The 19421-nt window shown below is 50.4% G+C and overlaps 8 protein-coding genes across 8 annotated transcripts; 3 read left to right on the top strand and 5 right to left on the bottom strand.

The window, feature by feature from the left end:
• Nucleotides 1-277: 277 nt before the first annotated feature.
• AUEXF2481DRAFT_2020 (uncharacterized protein) lies at nt 278-766 on the bottom strand (the record flags this gene model as incomplete). Its single annotated transcript, XM_013491807.1, has 2 exons — nt 278-483; nt 589-766. 2 exons carry the CDS (start codon nt 764-766, stop codon nt 278-280), a joined length of 384 nt encoding a protein of 127 aa, XP_013347261.1.
• A 457-nt stretch (nt 767-1223) lies between these two features.
• Nucleotides 1224-1826, top strand: AUEXF2481DRAFT_2019 (uncharacterized protein; the record flags this gene model as incomplete). Its single annotated transcript, XM_013491806.1, has 1 exon — nt 1224-1826. One exon carries the CDS (start codon nt 1224-1226, stop codon nt 1824-1826), a length of 603 nt encoding a protein of 200 aa, XP_013347260.1.
• Nucleotides 1827-2907: 1081 nt separating this feature from the next.
• Nucleotides 2908-4388, bottom strand: AUEXF2481DRAFT_2018 (uncharacterized protein; the record flags this gene model as incomplete). Its single annotated transcript, XM_013491805.1, has 2 exons — nt 2908-4135; nt 4189-4388. 2 exons carry the CDS (start codon nt 4386-4388, stop codon nt 2908-2910), a joined length of 1428 nt encoding a protein of 475 aa, XP_013347259.1.
• A 2845-nt stretch (nt 4389-7233) lies between these two features.
• AUEXF2481DRAFT_77054 (uncharacterized protein) lies at nt 7234-8440 on the bottom strand (the record flags this gene model as incomplete). The annotated part of the gene is made up of 3 exons (XM_013492160.1): nt 7778-8440; nt 7558-7730; nt 7234-7506 (listed from the first exon to the last, which is right to left on the bottom strand). Exons 1-3 carry the CDS (start codon nt 8124-8126, stop codon nt 7234-7236), a joined length of 795 nt encoding a protein of 264 aa, XP_013347614.1. The 5' UTR covers nt 8127-8440.
• Nucleotides 8441-8579: 139 nt separating this feature from the next.
• Nucleotides 8580-9170, bottom strand: AUEXF2481DRAFT_2016 (uncharacterized protein; the record flags this gene model as incomplete). The annotated part of the gene is made up of 2 exons (XM_013491804.1): nt 8580-9037; nt 9089-9170. The coding sequence occupies 2 exons, from the start codon at nt 9168-9170 to the stop codon at nt 8580-8582; spliced, it is 540 nt and encodes a 179-aa protein (XP_013347258.1).
• A 449-nt stretch (nt 9171-9619) lies between these two features.
• Nucleotides 9620-11342, top strand: AUEXF2481DRAFT_407484 (uncharacterized protein). The gene has a single exon (XM_013492306.1). It carries the CDS (start codon nt 10069-10071, stop codon nt 11143-11145), a length of 1077 nt encoding a protein of 358 aa, XP_013347760.1. The 5' UTR covers nt 9620-10068; the 3' UTR covers nt 11146-11342.
• A 1524-nt stretch (nt 11343-12866) lies between these two features.
• Nucleotides 12867-15778, top strand: AUEXF2481DRAFT_407222 (uncharacterized protein). Its single transcript, XM_013492305.1, has 4 exons — nt 12867-13339; nt 13392-14668; nt 14719-14883; nt 14947-15778. The coding sequence occupies exons 1-4, from the start codon at nt 13212-13214 to the stop codon at nt 15612-15614; spliced, it is 2238 nt and encodes a 745-aa protein (XP_013347759.1). The 5' UTR covers nt 12867-13211; the 3' UTR covers nt 15615-15778.
• Nucleotides 15571-17731, bottom strand: AUEXF2481DRAFT_77050 (uncharacterized protein). The gene is made up of 3 exons (XM_013492159.1): nt 16919-17731; nt 16733-16870; nt 15571-16680 (listed from the first exon to the last, which is right to left on the bottom strand). The coding sequence occupies exons 1-3, from the start codon at nt 17594-17596 to the stop codon at nt 15943-15945; spliced, it is 1554 nt and encodes a 517-aa protein (XP_013347613.1). The 5' UTR covers nt 17597-17731; the 3' UTR covers nt 15571-15942.
• Between the last annotated feature and the right edge of the window lie 1690 nt (nt 17732-19421).

Genomic DNA, 19421 nt, shown 5'->3' with positions numbered 1-19421 from the left:
GGGCGTGAGCCATCTGTCTGATTCGAAGATATAGCCAGTCTTGAGAGTTTATATCAAGAGAACCCAAACGCCAAAGAAATCCCCAAAAAAGATGCTCATTTTCTATTCCCATGATATTAAAAGGTGTTGTATTTGGTGAGAAAGTCGTCCTAGCGCTCCTCTTTTCCATCTTTCTCGTCTTTGGCGTTCTTAGTATGGTTCTTTTTTCCTTGCTTCTTCTCTTGCTCCTGAATAAGTCAAAGCCGAGTGAAGAACACTGACCGCGGGGAGTATGCGATCAAGCACTTCCCGCAACCTCAGCAACAGCAGTAGGCGTCAAAAACCCAGCTCCGGTCGTATCCAACACTCCACTCGTTGTGCCGTTCTTGAGTAGATCGCCAGAGACATAGTAGTATGCTCTATGCGCGATAATCTTGACGTGTCTGGGGAGGTACAGCGCCACTGCGATGGACACCATGGAGAGGAAGAGGAAGAGGATTGAGTCTGTTGTCACAAAATCAGCATTGTTCATAGTCGCGCAGAGTTCTGAGCTGCAAGGATTGATAGGCCAGAAGGCAGGATATGGAAAGAAAGCAAAGGCCAACTTACTGAAAATAAACTTCTCAGTCGGACTCAACATGTACAAGGAAAACGTCACCTCATACTGATAGCGTTTACGTTTAAACCACTGCAGCAGAGAAGAAGGGTATAATGCGAGAGCGAAGAGGAAGATTACAGCCGCGCCGGCGATGACCGTGGGAAGCGTAATGTAAGGTGCTGATAACATTGTTGTTGTGCTTGTCTTTGAAGTCGCTGGATCGTCGAAGAAGTCGTGAAAGGTGTCGGCGCAGACTCAAGATGTCTTGTGTTGTGCTCCGGAAGGATTTGTTTGTGACGCAGCGAGAGAGAGAGAGAGAGAGGGTGTTTGAGTACGAGAGCGGCGGATGTAGGCGGAGTTGGTGTCGGAGCCTAGGTGAGGTTGTCGCGACTGAGAAACGGCAGGGTCGAAAGAAGTTGGAAGAAGTGAAGAGGATGACCAAAGGTATCCGAGGTGAGAGATCAATAGATTTGGACCCTTTGACCAAGGTGGAGAGAATCAGGAGAAGCGCCGCTCCGGCTCGAAGCAGCCGGTCGCGCTCCCGGCACCTGCGTGACTTTTTATGTTTATCCATGACGTCTGTCCTCGTTCCTTCCTCGAAGTCTGATTCAAAGAATATACACACATTCACTCTTTACAGGCTTCAATGCTGTCTCTACGTCGTCTACTCGTGTTCACAAGGTCATTGTCTGGATTCTCCCCTCTCAGCCTCCGCATCTTTACCACAACACCCACCCTCCCTCAAAAGCCCCTCCCACCACGACCCACAATCCTCGAAAGCGACATAACAGAAGCCTTCCTCAAAGGCACCGGTCCCGGCGGCCAAAAAATCAACAAGACCTCCTCGGCAGTACAATTAAAACATCTCCCCACCGGTATAGTGATCAAATGTCAAGAAACCCGTTCGCGCTCGCAGAATCGCAAGATCGCCCGCCGTATCCTGGCAGAAAGGATAGAAGTTTTGGTCATGGGACATGACAGTCGTGCTGCAATAAAAGCTGAGAGGGAAAAGAAGAAAAAGGCGAGTAAGAATAAGAAAGCCAGGAGAAAGTATCGCAAGCTGGAAGATGGCAAGGAAGTGGAAGTCGATGATGAAGGTGAAGAGGAGGGTGAAGAGGAAGGCGACGACAGCACTCCCGAGACACGCGACATCAAGGTGCGACAAGAAGGCGTGGGAGAGCCATCACCTGCTCCATCTCCGCATGCTGCTCAGTCGCACCAAGACCAGCCCTCTCACGACAAACCCTGACGACACGACATGCTCTCGTGTCGTACAAACTCCCTCATCAATGCTGTTCAATACCCATGTCAATGTCTCGCTCAATCTCTGTCGATCCTTGAGCAGCAAAGCACGACTTCACTGCAAGGCATTGCAATCTCCAGGAACCACCGCCTATATACTTCAACCAGGATCAAGCATTACCCCCTGCGTTTTGCATGACAGCCAAAGCACCGCATGGATAGGAACAAGGATCTTTGAATCCCTCCACGACGCACACCATCACACATCCTTGTGCACATTCCCTCAGCTCCTACATGCCATCAATACTGCTCCAAGCACTCCAAAAGCGTCGACATGCAGCTGGTGACATGTTGCTTTTGCATACACCTTCCGAAACATGGTCTCGGGCTCGACCTTCGACCATGCAATGGAAATCAATGCCATGATAAACTTGGCATTCCTCTTTCGTCACACTTGATGCCTTTGAACTTTCCATTCTTATAACCCTTTCCAATCTATCTGTACGACCTCTTTGAGCAACAATGTCTCAAGGCAAGAATATTGGAAGGGTGACAATGATCAAAAGATAGAGAATGACGACGCTTAAATGATGAAACAATAATGGTGGTTAAGTGATAGAGCATTACGATTAGACGGTAAGGATGTCGAATAGATCTGACTTCTCGCCGCCTGGATTCGGCTCATGATAAAGACAAAAGATGGAAAGAGTAAAAAGGCATTCAAAATTTGAAATGCAAGAAAGAGAAAAAGGGGATATAGTGAGAGGAACAAAACAACAAGAGACCCTTCCCAGATCGGGGTCGTCGTTCAAAAATCATACCTTTGGCAAACAGAAACAAATCGAGGAAGCGCGACCACTCCAAATTCCATGTCCTCCCAAATCGACAGTGTAAAAACAAGGGCGTGTATACTTCCGTCTTTTTCCGCCTGCAACTCCTCTTTCCCTCCATAGAAAACTCCAAAGGCGTGTAAAAATATATGATTCAGCCGTCAAAAGATGATGATGTGAATGGCGTGCACAGATGTTGGTGATATGCAAACAAGAACTTCGAAATGTCTTCACCCTCGTCGGTTTCATGCATCACACTCATGAATGGAACAAGTCCCAGGCGCGCGAGCACAAGCGCAAAAACTCGTCCCTCTTCTCCTGGTTGCTCATGCCCGAACGCCAGTCGGCGCCGTTGTCGGCTTGGTACGTAGGTCGTTTGGCTTCCTGCTGGCCTAGCGGGCTGCCGTGTTCACGCTCGTATTCGTCGCGAGGACGTCTTCTTCCAGCCATCTGGGATTGACTGTGCTCAGACCTCAGCGCATCCACACGTGCGGCTCCGGACGCATGGGGCGACTGACGCTGAGGAGGGTGGGGATATGATTGCGGGTGTCCAGGGTGTTGGGATTGCTGACTTGAAGGCATGGGCGAAGGAGGGGTAGGAGGTTGTGCGCCGCCGTAATGGACGATCTTGGGCAACAACTCTTCACGTCCGCGGGACATTTCTTGCACCGCCTCTTCCGCGCTCTTGAACTCTCTACCGCGGCCTGTGAGTGGTCCTTGGCTAAACTGATGTTGGTGCTGCTGCTCTCTGTGCTGTTGATGTTGTTGCTGCATCATTCCGGGACTCTGAAGAGGAGGTGGACCAATGCTGGGCGAGTGGCCTGTCGCGAACATTGCCGTGGGTGGGCGAGCTTGTAGGCTGTCGTGTGCGAAGACGTCGGAGATGGGAGGAAGGCGGTTAGCTGTCTGTGTGGCAGGAACATGATGAATATGGCTAGTCTGACTGAGACCACTGGGTTGATGGGCGTGCGGGCGCAAGCCTGTGAATGAATGATGCAGAGGAGCAGATTGAATGACACGCTCGTTGGAGAAGGTGGCAGCCGAAGGGGCTGTAATCGACAATCCTGGGGGAGGACCCTTTCTACGCGACGTCGAGGGTGTCCTCTGGGGCACACCAAACTGTGCTGACTCGGCGCCGGGTCCAGTTCCAGGAGCGTCCATCGGAGGCTTCACGCCCTTCTGTCGCGCTTCAATTATCTGGCGTTGCTGTTCTCTGACATCCAGACTGCGCTGCAGCTGCGAGCGCATCGTCGGGTCTTGAGTCTGGAAGCCGGGTGATAAGCATGCGACCCCGAGGTCGTGAATGGCGAGCCCGGCAGAGTCTCTTGCTGTCAATGGGGCTGGGCGGGCAGTTTGAGGACCACGGCCGGTGGCACCGTGAACAGACAAGTCGAGACGCCTCGGTCGAGGCTTTGCTGACGGGTTGGGTGATGCTGGCGGTTCCTTCTTGATCTTTGTGACTGATCGCAGGCCGGCAGCGCGAGCACTATCGATTATGATGAGTACAAAGGTCAAGTCAATGGGGATTGAGACACATACCCTTTGGGAGAAACGTTGTCTTCAACACTGTGCCTTGGCGCAGATCTAGGAGAGTGCTCGGCCGAAGCAGGCGCGTTATTGCCTGGAGGGGTGGTTCTGGTCGCCATTGGGGGAGCAGAAGCAGCGAGATGGGCAAGGCTAGAAAGGCCTTGGTCTCGAGGGACGGTGTGAGCAGCAGGAGCGGCAACAATGGTCGTCATAGCGCCGGAAGGAGAGAGCGGCGGCGACGGTGATGTTGATAATGGATAATTGACGGGCAGCTGCAGGGTCAGAAGGGGATTTACAACCAGTGGACTCGAAGGCACACACTATTGACGGAAGAGATGCGGCGATCGGCAGTCAGCCTTTCCCTTGCAAGCGCTGCGTATCGGACAGGCGGCTAGGATACGAGTATTGGCACAATTGCTGGGAAGGTGTGTCGAGCTTCTGGGACGAGGAGCCCTGTGGTAATAGAGTGGCAGGCGCGATGCTTAGGCAGTTGCGGCAAAGAGACAAAAAGGCAGGGAAAAATCGGTCTGTCTGGGTCAATTCAAAAGGGTTGACGACCACGCGCGAGGGGCACAGCGGACGTCTACTAAATCTACGTTGAAGAAGGCAAGCGAGACGGCCGCTGTACATGGAACGACCACTGCTTTAACCTGTGACAAAAACAGAATTAGCCTCTCCCCCAAACCCAGCTGTCCCCCCATATCTTTCCTTAAAGGGACGCGCCTGGCCTGTGCGAGCTCCCCTGTGAACCAAAGAGCATCGCTTCCCATCACCACCTTCCCAGAAGCAGCATGACGATAGCAATGTCTTGAGGCCTTGGCACCGTTTCAACTTTTGTCCGCGGCCAGCCATCGAGCAAGAGACCTCGAATGGTAACTTTGGAAGTCTGTCCTCTCGATTCCGTCCACGTCCGTCTTTACCAATCGCCAACAGGCAACAGACCAGTCACCACGGCCACGCCGTCTCACCACCGCGCAATATCGTAGCTAGCAAAGCGCGTTTCAACCAATTGCAATCTTGCAACATGCGCTGCTGCATGCGCACGCCCCCCTGCAAGGTGAGGTGAAACAATCCGGCTAGCGGGAGATCCCATCGTCGTGCGCGCCCGGAAGTCTGGATCCATTTGTGAACTCTGTTCTGTTGACTCTCCTTTTCCTCCTTGGGTCTGCTTTGGCTCCTGTTGACTCGAGCATAAAATTGATTTATATGGGGCGTGGACAGCGCTCCTCGTTCTCATCAGAAAGCCATCGTTAAACAGCACTGCTGTGGTTTGTTAGTCCTGCGGCTTGCATGCTTCGCCGCCCTAAGATAACAGCGATGCAATTCGGGCAGCCTGCACCCTTGTTCTGCTAAACGCATTTGTTGAAACGTCTTGAATATGATTCCGGTCCAGTTTCCGTGCATCCTGTTTCGCTCGCTCATCCATACAGCAACATAGCGCGGATCGAGATTTTGCGCTTGCCTTAGAAGCTGTATGGCTATTCCTCCTGGAATCGGGCCGCCAGCCCTGATTCAGAGTTGCTGGTTCTCAAATTCTGTTTGCCCATCCGCATCAACCATCTCAGAAATGATTCACACCCCAACCTCCCAAACGTTCTCCAAACGTTCTTCGTTGTGAGTTATACATCGACGCGCTCAAACCGGTTCCCCGTCATATGCAGCCTCTGAGCCTCCCACCGTCCAGACAAGACTGCGCCGCCGCGCGTCTCACTGGCAGCTACATTATGCGTCCCTCTGCATGTCTTAGCAGAAACTATATGTGTGGGCCTGTATCCATGATTTGATCTCTCTATTGAGCCGTGGCTCTGGTTTCTAGGGCACGATTTGCATGTACATAGCCCCTCGTGAATTCGAAGCAAGCTCAACAACCCGCGTAGCTGTCACGAGTGTGCCACTTGCCGAGGTGCGCTGTCAGAAGTTGCAGAGTCGTCCCCACCATCACTTTGCAAAAGTCGTTCATCTAGCAGCAGCTGTCTCGACGTCCTTTGAGTAGCGCATCCTACTCGCGCCAAGAGTCTGTATGTAGCAGGTGATGGACAGTCGCCTGCATCTCAATCAACTTGTATCCCGTCAACAGCAACTTGCGTTGATGAATTGTCAATATAATGGTTCCCGCGCGCCTCCTCTCGGTCGGGTCCAACAACTAAAACATGAGAAATGATACTTGCTCATCCAATCTGGTCACACCTTGGCGGCGCCTGGCGCTTCTTGCGCACACAGATTTGCTACACATCGCGCAAATATCGCTTGCGGCAATCTTGACCATCCTGGTCGCCTCACCCGCACTACCCGGCTTGCCGACAGTCGTGCGGCTCAATGTAAAATGTTGGTGTGATCGACAACAGGCTGCAATCGTTTCAGTATCGTTTGACTGCTTGTATATTGCGGGGTATCTTGAACGGTATCGATCCACAACATCACACTCTACAAGAAACGGATCGTATACGCAGTACGGAGGCCATGTGACGAACGATACTAAGAGGTGTGTAGCTGATGACTTGAAGCAATGCTAGACATTCCCGCAACCTCAGGCAAAACGATAGCCTGTCAGAAGGCCAATGACGAAGGAGCGCCTCACTTGAAGTGCGGTGTGTCAGAACAGGAAAGTAGGACAACGCGCGAGTCTTGTATCACCCTTGACTGTCGTCACTCTGGAGGAACCGATTCCCGAAATCAAAATTGAGATGTTCGTGGGTTCCAATTTGCTGGAATCCATTCGCAATTTTTCATATTGCATTTCAACATCTGATCTTCATTTCCGCCAAATTACGATTTCGTTACACAGCAACAGAACTCTACCCCGGCCGTTCGTCTCGCATTAAATGCACCGGTGAGATTGGGAGAACATGAGATGAAGTAATCAGGATGGCAACCGCCGGTATGTTATGTTCTTACGACTAGCAATAATTTATCGAGGACTGTGGCTTTCCACCCAGCCTGAAATTGCATTTGACCAACACGACCTGCTTGTCCTCGACTCCACACCACTGCAGAAGATGGCCACCTTGATTCTGATCGCTGGACCGTCGTGTCGCCCGCCCTCAACGCTACCCTGGCTTATGGAGGAAGCTTGGTAGTAGGGTTTAGGTAGACCCCAGTGTACTTGTGTGCATCTGCCCAATCCATCAGAGCATACCAATCACCACAAACATGCGTATTGTTGGCAGAGAAAGGCCCGAGGATACCTTTGAATCTCCTCTCAATCGTGTTATCAGCATGACACATGACGGACTGTCGCAGAAACTCGGCACAGTGATACAAGTGGTCGGCTTCAATCTCGTCGGGAACAACTCCGGTAAGAGCTTTGTCGATGGTCTGTTGTAACAACCACTATGTGGAGCTCGTCAGCTTTGTCCTCGGTAGCATGGGTCTGGTACCTACAACGCAATGCAGCTCATGATATCCACCGATTCCGAAAAACTCATCAGGTCGACTGTCAAATGCTACACGCCCGTGTCTGGAACGATGTAATATCTCATGCCAAGCTGGGTATGCTTTCGCCTTCATCCCCATGAAGCTCTCGTTTCGATGGAAGACTTCCGTATGTTTCTGGACTACCAATCTGTCAGTCTTGCACTATTCTGATGGTAGACGTACTCACACTCGGGACCAAGCAAGGGTGGAGCCACATCGGGTGTGTATATGATCTCGCTCGAGTAGGGAGGGACGTGTGCGAAGATATCGTAGTTCCTGCTCTGGAGCATGAAGATCCAGACCAGCAGACCGAATACCAGGAGAGTCAAAAGACCATTGAAGACGATAGGGAGGTAAAAGAGCCATTGCTTCTGGTAAGCGGCTGGTGCTCTACTGTCCCTTGTCGAGCCATCGCTGCTGCAATCGCGACTGTAGTCATGATATTTCTCCATGCTATCACGGCTTGTCATAAGCGGTGAGCTGTTCTCGGGATCGAAGTGATCACTCTCAGATCCGAAAGACACATGTCTGGGCATATTGAGACTCGTTTATTGCAAGAGAGGTGAAGGAATATAGAGGAAACAGAAGAAAAGCGATCGAGGGAAGTGAGCGGTATAAGTAAGTTTTCATCCCATTAGTCGGTGAACTACATGTGCAGTAATGCTTACTATCGCTCCCCGTCCCTACGATTTTTGAACAAACTGACACAAAACCATCCTCTAATGGGTCTGATATTTGGACGTCACTCGATACACCTTTTTCAGGGTTTCATGTTTTCCATTCAAAGGTTTATAGTCACTGCTATGTCTGCGGTATGGGCGAAGTTCAAGCACATGTCTCAAAAAATCGGCTCTGATATTTGTTCGAGATCTTGAAAATTTATGTTCTCATCAATTCGATAATATGCTAATTACTGCATCTGCCTAAATTCCTCCACTAATATCCATCAGAGCCTCCTTCTCACAAGATCTTCGCTCGTAACAAGCTCTTCACATGACGGAATCAGCATCGCGTTTCTTCTTGTCGGTGGAATGATAAATATCAGTCTCGCGTCTTTTGGCGGTCGAATGGTAGGTGTCGCTTTCACGCTTCTTAGCTGTAGAGTGATAGATGTCATTCTCAGGGGCCGCTCCACGCTTCTTATCGGTTGCGTGATAGATGTCGGTCTCACGCTTCTTGACGGTAGGGTGGTACACATCCTCCTCGCGCTTCGTGGCGGTCGAGTGGTAAATGTCACTCTCGGGGGCCGCTTCACGCTTCTTGTCGGTTGCATGATAGATGTCAGTCTCACGCTTTTTGGCAGTCGAATGATAGACATCGCCCTCGGGGGCCGCTTCGCGCTTCTTGTCGGTGGAATGATAAATGTCGACCTCTCTCTTCTTGGAGGTTGAGTGGTAAGTGTCGTTCTCAGGAGCAGCAGTCCGTTTGAGAACAGCCAAGCGCGCCTCTAGAGTTTCTATCAGTATGTTACCTCAGAGACTTCGCCGAGGTCACTTACTCAGTGCGTCAGCAGCAGTAGGCATGGCAGCGGTGCCAGCGGCGAGAAGCCCCACGAACGAGACGACAGAAAGGAACTTCATCGTGATGGTTGTGTGCAGAGTTTGTCGTGATAGAAATAATGGAAATTGTGATGATACAACGACTTGACGAGGGTCACTTATCTTATATCTTTAAGGGCCTCATAGAGATCATGTCTAGCTCATTGACCGGTCGACCTGACCGCTCCTGTTACCCTGTTGTTCACCCTTGCTCTGACGCCCATACAGTCATCTCCGGTGAATCGAAAGGAGAGTAAGCGAGAGTATGCTCTGATGTGCTCGTCGTATAACAAAGCAAGGTCAAATTTGTCGCGTGCATGCAGTAAACAGCGTTTTTGTCGTCAGCTTCATTGACAACATGGAAGTGACCAGTGACATCTGCCAGGATTATATCTCGCCCTGAACGAGCTTATTTCATACAAAACAAGCATACCAAGCTTATTGTGCAAGGTCTTGGCTCGATCAATGTACTCGTCTCGAGATCGTGATACCTGACTTGTGAGCATCCCCTCTTTTGCTGTGACACGGTTAGCCTTTCGGAACGCGACTTGCACTCTACCTGTCACTCTTGCTCACCGCTATGAGAACGATGCCAGGGCTGGTCTAACGCAGCGGTGTCGTGCATCGACTGCAGGATCAGCACTAAGAAATGGTATGGTATCGTTCACTCACTGACATGTGCTAGATGTCACAATGCTGAAAGCCTGTCAGAATCGCGTCCGCTCTGCGTCAATGACACCGACCATAAACCGCAAGTGATTTGGCGACCACTTTCCGCATTGAGTTGCATGGTCGAGTTCCCTCTCGACGTTAGGTTCCCAACACATCCAAGACTTTTGCTGGTCACCGTAGGAGACGTGGAGACAGTCTCTCATAACGACACAGTCCACAAGGCTACTATCCGACTCACGAGCCCTATCCGTTCACCTGTCATCTGAAGATGTGTCGAGCGGTTTGGGTGGTCACCACATTGCTATGGCGAAGTTGTGCAGCTCTGGCTTTGAAAGTCCCGAAGAGCTCTTCTTATTGTACTCTGGATTACACACAGATCAAGCCACGAGCACTTCAAGGCTCGATAGCAGAATACGGAGAGTTCGTACGTGAGCTGGGGCGTGGCTCGTCAGGCACCGTATCTGCTTATCGTCGGAAAGCAGACAATAAGACAGTGGCCATCAAGGACTACACTTTACACTCATGTGCCGAGGTCGATATCCACGAGATAAAGCTAGAATACTTTCTTGGGACTCTGGTGTCGACGATACCTGTAGTCACATCCACCCTGGACTTACTTCACCAGCCTTCAACATGCCGATGGTATCTCGTAACAGAATTCGCAACGCATAGCCTGGCAAATTGTCGCACCATACTGAGCAAGCAGAAGCTCGCAGAAATTCTACTTGGGCTTGAGGAAGGCATCTACATTATGCACGGCTTGGGTGTCTCCCACGGCGACATCAAGCTCGAGAACGTGCTCCTGACAATGAACTACGAACCTGTATTGATCGACTTCGGAAGTGCGACCTTCCATGACTGCCAGGTTGATTCTATCGAGGCGAACACCAATGTCGCACCTGGTGATTATGGCACAGCAGCATACCTGCCGCCTGAAGTGTTCCTGAGTCTGGACTATGATAGGAAGAAGGCAGACTTCTGGGCTTTGGGCGTGTTGGCATATGTTCTTTTCACAGGAACCATGCCCTGGGGACTTGCGAGTCTAAGAGATGCTAGGTGGCGGAACTATCTCGGTGTTGAGATTCCAGGCGACGATACTTGTGTGGCTCTTGAGTCAAAGCCAGTACTGCGTTTCTGTTCATCCAGCATGGCACACATGGTACACGAGATCCCTGTGAACATACAGGAAGCGGTCGCAGCCTGGCTCAGCAACGATCCGACATTTCCCTCTTATAGTCAACAACTTGATGCCGAAGATCGAAGGTCGACGTCGTCAACGTTGCGGCTTGATGACGCCGCGCGATGTCGATACGAGGATTACCGGTGTCATCGGCCGAAAATATAAGCTCAGTAGGCAGACGCCAAGCAGTGGTATGTGTATATTTTGTACTTCGCTCTCATGATGTTCATCGGCTTTTGGGTCATTACTCTTTTACATCGCATCTCTCGCTGTGGATAGATGGTTCTCAATGCGGCGGATCGCCACTCTGGAATACTGCGGTAGGGTTTCTATTGCAAACACCCGGACTATGGAGTCCACGATTCTGTGCCTCTCCTCCAGATACGTACCAATCGTCAAAGCCCTGATGGGGAAGGAGATTTCGGTTGACATCGTGAGGCAGATTATGATGCCAGAACAATGTAAGTACACGAGTCCAAATTGACATGCTGATTCGCGAGTCCATCCTTTGAAGGAACAGAAGAAGCAACGTGAAGGTAGGGGAGTAGTTGCTCGCTATTCAGGGACTTGCCGGCAAAAGCAACCTCCTTGAATACCCGGCTGTGTGGTAGGCCGACGCCAGGGTTACATTCGACAAAATTCTGGGAAAAGGATCTTCGAGCACGACTGCATCAGGAGCGAGTACGGTGATGGGGGTCTCGATATTGCCCGTCTTATCTCTGTCGAGTTGCTTTGACAGCAGGAATCGATGACTCTCAGGGCCTGGCAGTCGTCGGAGGCTGATCCCCGCGCGCGCGGAGACAGCACGCTTGGGCCCTCTCAAATCCCTTGCGCGATAGGTGAACCTGGCGCGCGTCCTCATACGCATACGTGCGCGTCTCAAAGGTATATGCGTGAACATCCATGCAGCAGAACTCGAGCGAGAGATGTGGTGTTTAGGCCAAGTTCTTGTCAAGAAGCGTAAACACCCTTGGCTTCTCTTGTTCACGGACAAGGCGAGGCAAGAAGAGCCAAAAGGCGTATCTAGTCGCCGCTTCTATCTCCTTGGCGATACTCCGTTCCGGATATTGCTGCTCTTGGAGCCAAGATGAGCCGGGATCCCTTATCATGACTTGGCGGCTCTTACGCCCGGAATCACTGGATCTCACCTGTCTCTCAGGGTGGCTACCTTCAACGGACGCGTCAGGGCTCCGTTATACCTCGCTGTGTGAAGAGAAAGCTATACAACTCTCCAACGCACAAATTTGGCACGACCGGGAGAATTTCTAGACACTCACGTGCCTCTGAAGTTATCCGACTACAACTCGAGGAATAATGCAAAGTACCTGAATGGTCGCTCAGGCTGAATAGATTCCGACACATTGGCTTGGAACATGCATATCTGTGGGTCGTGTGGACGTGGGATGATTGCAGGCATCCGACTGCCGACTACAATCCCCGTGTCGAACGTTCTCGCTCAGCAGATCTTTTTTGTCAATATGAGAATGCGAGCTCTGTAGCGAATCGCAATCGAATATGCTATCAAAACACGACGTTGACATACTATAGTACAGACTGAGATAGGGTACTTCGGGCTGCCCTGCAAGCCCTAGTGTGCAACCGCGGATGCAACCTGGCGAGAACGGTACCGATCATATACGTCAAGCTATTTTTTCGCCTCATCGGTTACTCTACCACAAGCCTCCGATGCTTCTTTTCACATCATTTGGCTTATCACTATAGCCAAGAGAAGCCAATGATGGCCTTGCTAAATCCTTCCGTGGGAGTTGGATAGTGTCAGTCAATTGACCTTCCAATTATGGTTATCTCGCTTGTGGGCTATCCTAGATAGAGGTGTGGTGCTTTGGCATTGTGTCTTCAAACGCATATAAGTATGTGCTTGTTGTAGCCGCTTGATGATTGTACTTTTGGTCACCACCTCTTTGCTACCATATTCGACAAAATGGCCGGCCTTCTCAAGAAGTTTGGCATTGGGTCCTCCCCTCAGGTCAGCGAAGGTGTCGCTGTCGACGAGATCCAGAGCTCCGGTGCTTCTAGTCCAAAGATGGGCGAGAAGAACGAAAAGGACGTTGGTGTCTCGTCGTCCCACGAATTGCCAGAAGCAGAAGCTGCCAGACGCCTCAAAGGTGTGTTTCGTGTACTCACTATCGACTTCACGAGACTAACTGAATTCACAAGCGTTCAAGCGCAATGCCGACGCACTCTGGGACCCCAACCTTGAGAGCGAGGTTATGCATGATGTTGAAGAGGCTGTTGGACACCACGATAAGGATGCCGAGAACAATCTCGTCCATGAGATGATGGACAACTCTCCATACCCAGAAGTCAGAGCTGCTGTCAGAAATTATGACGTTGATCTGTATGTCTCCTATTTGTCCCTTCTTTACCACCTCCACTCACATACATCACAGGCCTTGTAACACCATCAGGATGTGGGTCATCTCGATGCTGATGACCACCATTGGTTCCGGCTTGAACATGCTCTTCTCGCTTCGTTCGCCCTCAATCACTATTACCTCTTACGTTGCTCAACTCATCGTCTATCCTGTCGGTCTTGGATGGGACAAAGTTATGCCCAACCGCGAATTCAACACTTTTGGTGTTAGGTGGAACCTCAATCCTGGTCCATTCAACTTCAAGGAACACGCCATGATCGTCATCATGGCTAACGCCTCATTTGGAACTGGTGTCGGATACTTCACAGATATCCTCCAGGCTCAGCGTGGTTTCTACAAGTTCAACTGGGGTTGGGGCTTTGGTGTGCTAGTGGCTCTGAGTACTCAGTGTGTTGGATTCGGTCTCGCTGGTCTGTTCTCCAGATGGCTCGTTGAGCCTGCGGGTATGATCTGGCCTCAAGACTTAGTCAACTGCGCATTCATGTACACCCTCCACGACAACTCCAAGACTGACCCTGCAAAGACAAATGGCTGGAGTATCAGCAGATATCGCTGGTTCTTCTACGTTTTCATGGGATCTTTCCTCTACTACTGGTTCCCTGGTTATATCGCTCAGTTCCTGAGTGTCTTTGCATTCCCTACCTGGATCGCCCCCAACAACATCACTGTCAACAAGGTCTTTGGAGGCTACAGTGGTATGGCCCTACTGCCTATCACCTTCGACTGGACTCAGATCACTGGTTACGTGTTCAGTCCCCTGATCCCTCCATGGCACGCTATTGGAAACACCTTGATCGGTCTCGTTCTCTTCTACTGGATCACTGCTTCGGCAGTTCACTTCAGTGGTACCTGGTACGCTGATTACCTGCCCTTCAGTGACTCAAGCTCTTACGACAACACTGCCTCGGTCTACAACGTCTCTAAGATTCTCACCCCTGAGATCACCCTTGACCTTACCAAGTACAAGGAGTACTCTCCTCTCTTCTTGTCAACTACTTTCGCGCTCTGTTACGGTCTCTCTTTTGCTGCCATCTCTGCCGTCGTCGTTCACACCATTCTCTTCCACGGAAAGTTCATCATGGACAGATGGCGACGCTCTCGCGATGATATGCGCGATGTCCACCAGGAAATGATGGATAAGTACCCCAAGGTACCTGCTTGGTGGTTCTTGTCCCTGTTGGCTGTCTGTATCGGTCTTTCGTTTGCCACGATCTACGCATATCCGACAGAGATGAGCTGGTGGGCACTTATCCTTGCCTTTATCATCTCCTTCGTTTGGTTTGTGCCGATTGGTAATCATCGATCACACCTGACTAGATTTTACTATGCTAACACCTTACAGGCATGGTGCAAGCTATCACCAACGTTCAGCTTGGTCTGAACGTATTCACCGAGTTCTTGATCGGTTACATGCAACCTGGCAAGCCCAATGCTATGATGCTGTTCAAGACTTACGGTTACATCACCATGACCCAAGGTCTTGCCTTCACCCAGGATATGAAGCTTGGTAAGCTCACATGAAGTCGGTGTCCAATGTGTTATCATTTGACGCTAACATGATGCTCAACAGGTCACTACCTCAAGGTACCTCCACGCACCATGTTCCTTGGTCAGCTGATCGCCACCATCTGGTCTTGCATTGTTCAGCTTGCAGTCTTCGAGTGGGCTTTCGGTGGCGGTATCAAGGACCTTTGCGCTCTGCACCAGACCAATCACTTCACCTGCCCTGGAGGTAGAGTCTTCTACAACGCCAGTGTCATTTGGGGTGTCATCGGCCCCGCACGCATGTTCAGCGGTGACTCCACCTACAAGAACCTCCAATACTTCTGGCTCGCCGGTGCCGCTGCACCTATCATCTTCTACTTCGCAGCCAAGCAGTGGCCTAAGTCACCTGTTCGCTTCCTCAGCGCTCCTCTGATCTTCGGTGGTACTGGACAGATCCCTCCTGCCACTCCTTTGAACTACCTGTCTTGGGGTATTGTTGGCTTCATCTTCAACAAGTTCATCAGAAACAGATACAGAGGATGGTGGATGCGTTTCAACTACATCACCTCTGCTGCGCTTGACTCAGGTCTTGCTATATCGACCATTTTGATTGTGTTGACCATCAGTTTGACCAACACCGATGCTCCCAACTGGTGGGGCAATGTCGGCGTCTACAACACGATGGACTACCTGGGTACCGCTGTCGCAAAGGTCTTGCCTGAGGGCGCTACCTTCGGTCCATCCACGTGGTAGAGAGAGAGGGGGGGGGAAGAGATTTTTGTGTTGAGTGATGAGTTTGACGGAATGTCTCTCGCTTCAGGATAAATCTTGTTAAGCAGCAATTTTGAATAATTAATATATGATGTTGCATACCTTGGTGTCTATTCTGATTGTCTTTGGTCTCTATTACACACAACACTAGTATTTGCTTCTTGTCGAGAGTCTACGCGACGGTGTGCGACCAGGCTTCAATTTCCTCGTTCAAGGTTAAACTTGACATTCTTACCCAATTGACACCAACCTCGCCCGTATGCTCAGAACTAAATGTATGGAGGTGCTAGGTCATGTTTGTCTTGTAGTGCTATGTAATCTGCTTCTTTGAGCCTGGTGCTAGCCCCTTTTCCACGTCCAATCTCCAAGGAGGATTTATACCATCATTAAACATCGCATCAGTAATCTCTTGACACCAGTCCTTCTGCGCTTTCATCCCACGCGCCTCGAAGTACTTCAAGATAAACACAAGAGGCATGAAGGTTGCAAAGCGACCCATAGAGGATGCATCCGGCTCGCAGAAATATGGCATCATCTGGGCCATGAAGATTGCGACTTGTAAAATCCGCTTGTTGATCTCATCCATCGGCAAAGAACACTTGGCATTGCGATACTTCATCAGAATATCTTGCAATGAACGTAGAATTGTAAAGAGGTAGAGCCAGTATATCGATTGTAGGTATCCGGTGAGAAAGTCGGGGAAGTCAATCGCCAATGGAAAAGTCTTGTTCTGACATAGTCGAGTAAACCTCTTGAACTTGGAGACATCGACATTGAAGAAGGCTGGCTCTTTGAGTTCAGCATGGTATTCGTCTTCCCATTCTTGGAGTTGCTCGACGGCTGTGACCAGATCCGCAATGATTCCGTTCAGGTAAGTGGACTCGCCGCTTGCGATAAGATTGTCAGCACGTTCGAACAAACCTGGTATGTGTACCAAGACATCGAATAGACGAGGGGATGAATCTGTGTATGGTGTTTCTTTGGTCATGGCCAGCCATTTGGGCTGTGCAAAAACGATGGCTTTGCGCTTAAGAACGCCTTGGAGAATCTTGATCTTGTCAGTGTAGGTCATATCTAAGTCAACTTTTGTATGGACTTACGGAAGAATGTCTAGCGTGGAAAAATAGCATATTATCGAGTTCTGTCACAAGTGGGACTGGTCCCCGCTGGATCAAGAAGTTCTCTACTCCGTTTACATGGCTGATCCAGCTTCCCTGCTGTGCTACGGGACGGAAGAGCTAGTAAGTCAGTCAAGGGTAATCTCATCAATAAGCAGTATAGCATACCTCGCAAAATTCTAGCAATTTCATAGCACCCAGAACATCATTATTGCCGAGAACGTCTGGTTTGTTCAGAGCAACAACTAATGCCGTCAAAGCCTGTCCATATCTGCGTCTAGCGTGCTCGAAAAAGGCCTTGTCCTGATATGAAACACCAAGTTGAAGTAAACTGATCGTATCCACAGCAGCAAGCAATGCTGGTGATGATTTTGAAGTGATTGTTTTTTGCAGACATGAGAAGTCGGAAATGTGGGCACGTAACGGCTGTTCATCCAGTGTCGTAGGTCGGTACAATCTCATGCTGACATCAAACATCTGCGAGCGATTCGTAGCAGCACTGAAAATAGCCTGAGGAATAATCGTATATTCCGTCGAAACAGGCTTCTCAACCAGACTTAGTGCCCTGACTCTCTCGGTGGGTATAGCGCCGCTGTCAGAATCGCTGCTGTGTTCAGGACTGCTGTTCCCAGAAGAACCACTCCCACTTCCACTTCTCCATCCTCTCTCAACTCGCTTCGTTACTGACTGGGTTTCGTCGCGCCATTCCAGTCCATCGGCTTTGATACCCCGGTATCCTGGACAGGGTGTGTTGTGGATTTGGCACTTCTTACATCCTGGGCGTCCCTCGTCGCATCTGATCTTCCGTTTCCGACAGATGGCACAGCCGGTCGACCGTGGTGCCATCACAAAAAGTCCATGCCAGAGGAAGAAAGAGAGAAATGTTTGCAGAGATCCTTTCCTGTGCCTCTTTCTCTTCTGACGCCCCTCTCGCGCGATCGACCCGGCACTATGGGCGGCTAGATCGGTCTCTCGTATCAATGTGCTGACTGGCACGTTCGCCTCTCAATGATGCGCCCAAGAAAATTAAAGGTTCTTATACTCACAAGTCAATGTAGCTTACATCAAACAGGTCGGTTAGCTCAGTTGGTTAGAGCGTGGTGCTAATATCTTCTTATACATGGCACGCCAAGGTCGCGGGTTCGACCCCCGTACTGACCAGGTCAAGTTCTTTTGGTTGATTGACCCTGATCAGACTCATCAGTCTGTCTACCAGACAATCTTTTTGTCAGTCCACGACAACAACATCCATTTTGGGCAGAGTATAGCGACCCTAGCGTGCCATGTATCAGAAGATATTAGCACCACGCTCTAACCAACTGAGCTAACCGACCTGTTTGATGTAAGCTAGATCGAGCGGCCTGCTGACGCAGGCCAGCAACGTTTTCCGAGAGTCTATCGTGCTCGATGAACTGGTATCATTACCTATCAAAAGCCATAGTCTCGGCCGTAAGACGGTGAGTTCTCCATGGGATGGCCGGAGCAATCTCGAACCAGAGTCGTGTCTCTCCGAACGAGTAGCAGGCTCGAATGTTACTGTGCCTCCATATGGGTGCGAAACTAGTCGTCTACACGGTCTTGAAGACGTCTACTACACGATAGTGTCCATAGTGGCCTCAGGTTCGGTCCACACGTCGACCCTGGCACGTATTAGGGCTTCTTCCGAGCCTTCTCCCCATCCGCTTAGCACCCTGTACTGCAGAAGTGGTGGGATGCACGATACTTTTCAACGCAGTGTCTGCTCCAATGGAGGTGCCGTCTTCCACACTCTTCCATGAGCGTCTTAGGCCCCTGGTAAAGTACTGTGCATCTGCACAGCACTTGTGTATCACGAGCATGATGTAGGAGACGGTGGCTTCTATCCATGGAGTAACCGCTACGGCTCCTCATCTTGGGCTGAGATTGCTCACGAGACTCGAGTACGCAACAGGAGATGCTTTGGACTAGATCCATCTCGACCATGCAGTCTTTCACGTATGCTGTGCCACGTCTTGTTGACTCAACATCCTGAGAGATTTGTAGCCCCTGAAACTGCGCCGCTACTGGATGCTCGTCGGATGACTGCACTTTCCTAATGTCTGGTAGACATTGCCATGTCAACTGACTGACTTGATGGATCACTGCCTGACTCACCGACCATAAACTGAACTATTTGCTGACCACACCTAGACAGAGCAGCCTCTCCAGCCTCCCTACTTCGTACACACACCCCATTCGGTATCTTGCAACTTGCACATCACATGGAGGCAAATCAAAGCCATGACCAAGACACAGATGACACTACATCCTCCTATACTCAGCTTCCACGTACGATGCAGAGCGACTCCAATACCTTGTTATCGCCTCCAATAAGATCCGAACCACAGATTACAACGACTCTTTCATTCCTCACATGGACCACTACGACACTGCCGACGAGGATTCGCTCTTTGACTGCGAGAATCACATCATTTCCTTATGGCTGACCGCCTTTGTGGTGACATGCTCGATCCTCATCTATCGTTCACGAGCTTCCTGGTATCCTGCGATATCCTTGAGCTGCATAGCCGATGTGCTCATACCCAAATTTACAGTCGCCAATCAGCTTTCTCGTTTCCCACAATACTCCTCATGGTCAGAACAACCAGTCCCAGACATCTCTTCTTCATTCCGACTCGGAGAATCAGTAAGA

This window comes from Aureobasidium subglaciale (genome assembly GCF_000721755.1).
Source record: "Aureobasidium subglaciale EXF-2481 unplaced genomic scaffold scaffold_2, whole genome shotgun sequence".
NCBI lineage: Eukaryota > Fungi > Ascomycota > Dothideomycetes > Dothideales > Saccotheciaceae > Aureobasidium > Aureobasidium subglaciale.
This window is presented reverse-complemented; position numbering and strand designations above follow the sequence as displayed.

What these genes read in the sequence shown, in the direction of transcription:
- AUEXF2481DRAFT_407222 (XM_013492305.1), top strand. Translation starts at nt 13,212, where the DNA reads ATGCATGATGTTGAAGAGGCTGTTGGACACCACGATAAGGATGCCGAG. An exon ending in AGAAATTATGACGTTGATCT is followed by an intron (nt 13,340 to 13,391) that starts GTATGTCTCCTA and finishes CATACATCACAG; the next exon opens with GCCTTGTAACACCATCAGGA. An exon ending in CGTTTGGTTTGTGCCGATTG is followed by an intron (nt 14,669 to 14,718) that starts GTAATCATCGAT and finishes AACACCTTACAG; the next exon opens with GCATGGTGCAAGCTATCACC.
- AUEXF2481DRAFT_77050 (XM_013492159.1), bottom strand. Translation starts at nt 17,596, where the DNA reads ATGGCACCACGGTCGACCGGCTGTGCCATCTGTCGGAAACGGAAGATC. An exon ending in AATTGCTAGAATTTTGCGAG is followed by an intron (nt 16,871 to 16,918) that starts GTATGCTATACT and finishes CTGACTTACTAG; the next exon opens with CTCTTCCGTCCCGTAGCACA. An exon ending in TCCACGCTAGACATTCTTCC is followed by an intron (nt 16,681 to 16,732) that starts GTAAGTCCATAC and finishes GACAAGATCAAG; the next exon opens with ATTCTCCAAGGCGTTCTTAA.
- AUEXF2481DRAFT_407484 (XM_013492306.1), top strand. Translation starts at nt 10,069, where the DNA reads ATGTGTCGAGCGGTTTGGGTGGTCACCACATTGCTATGGCGAAGTTGT.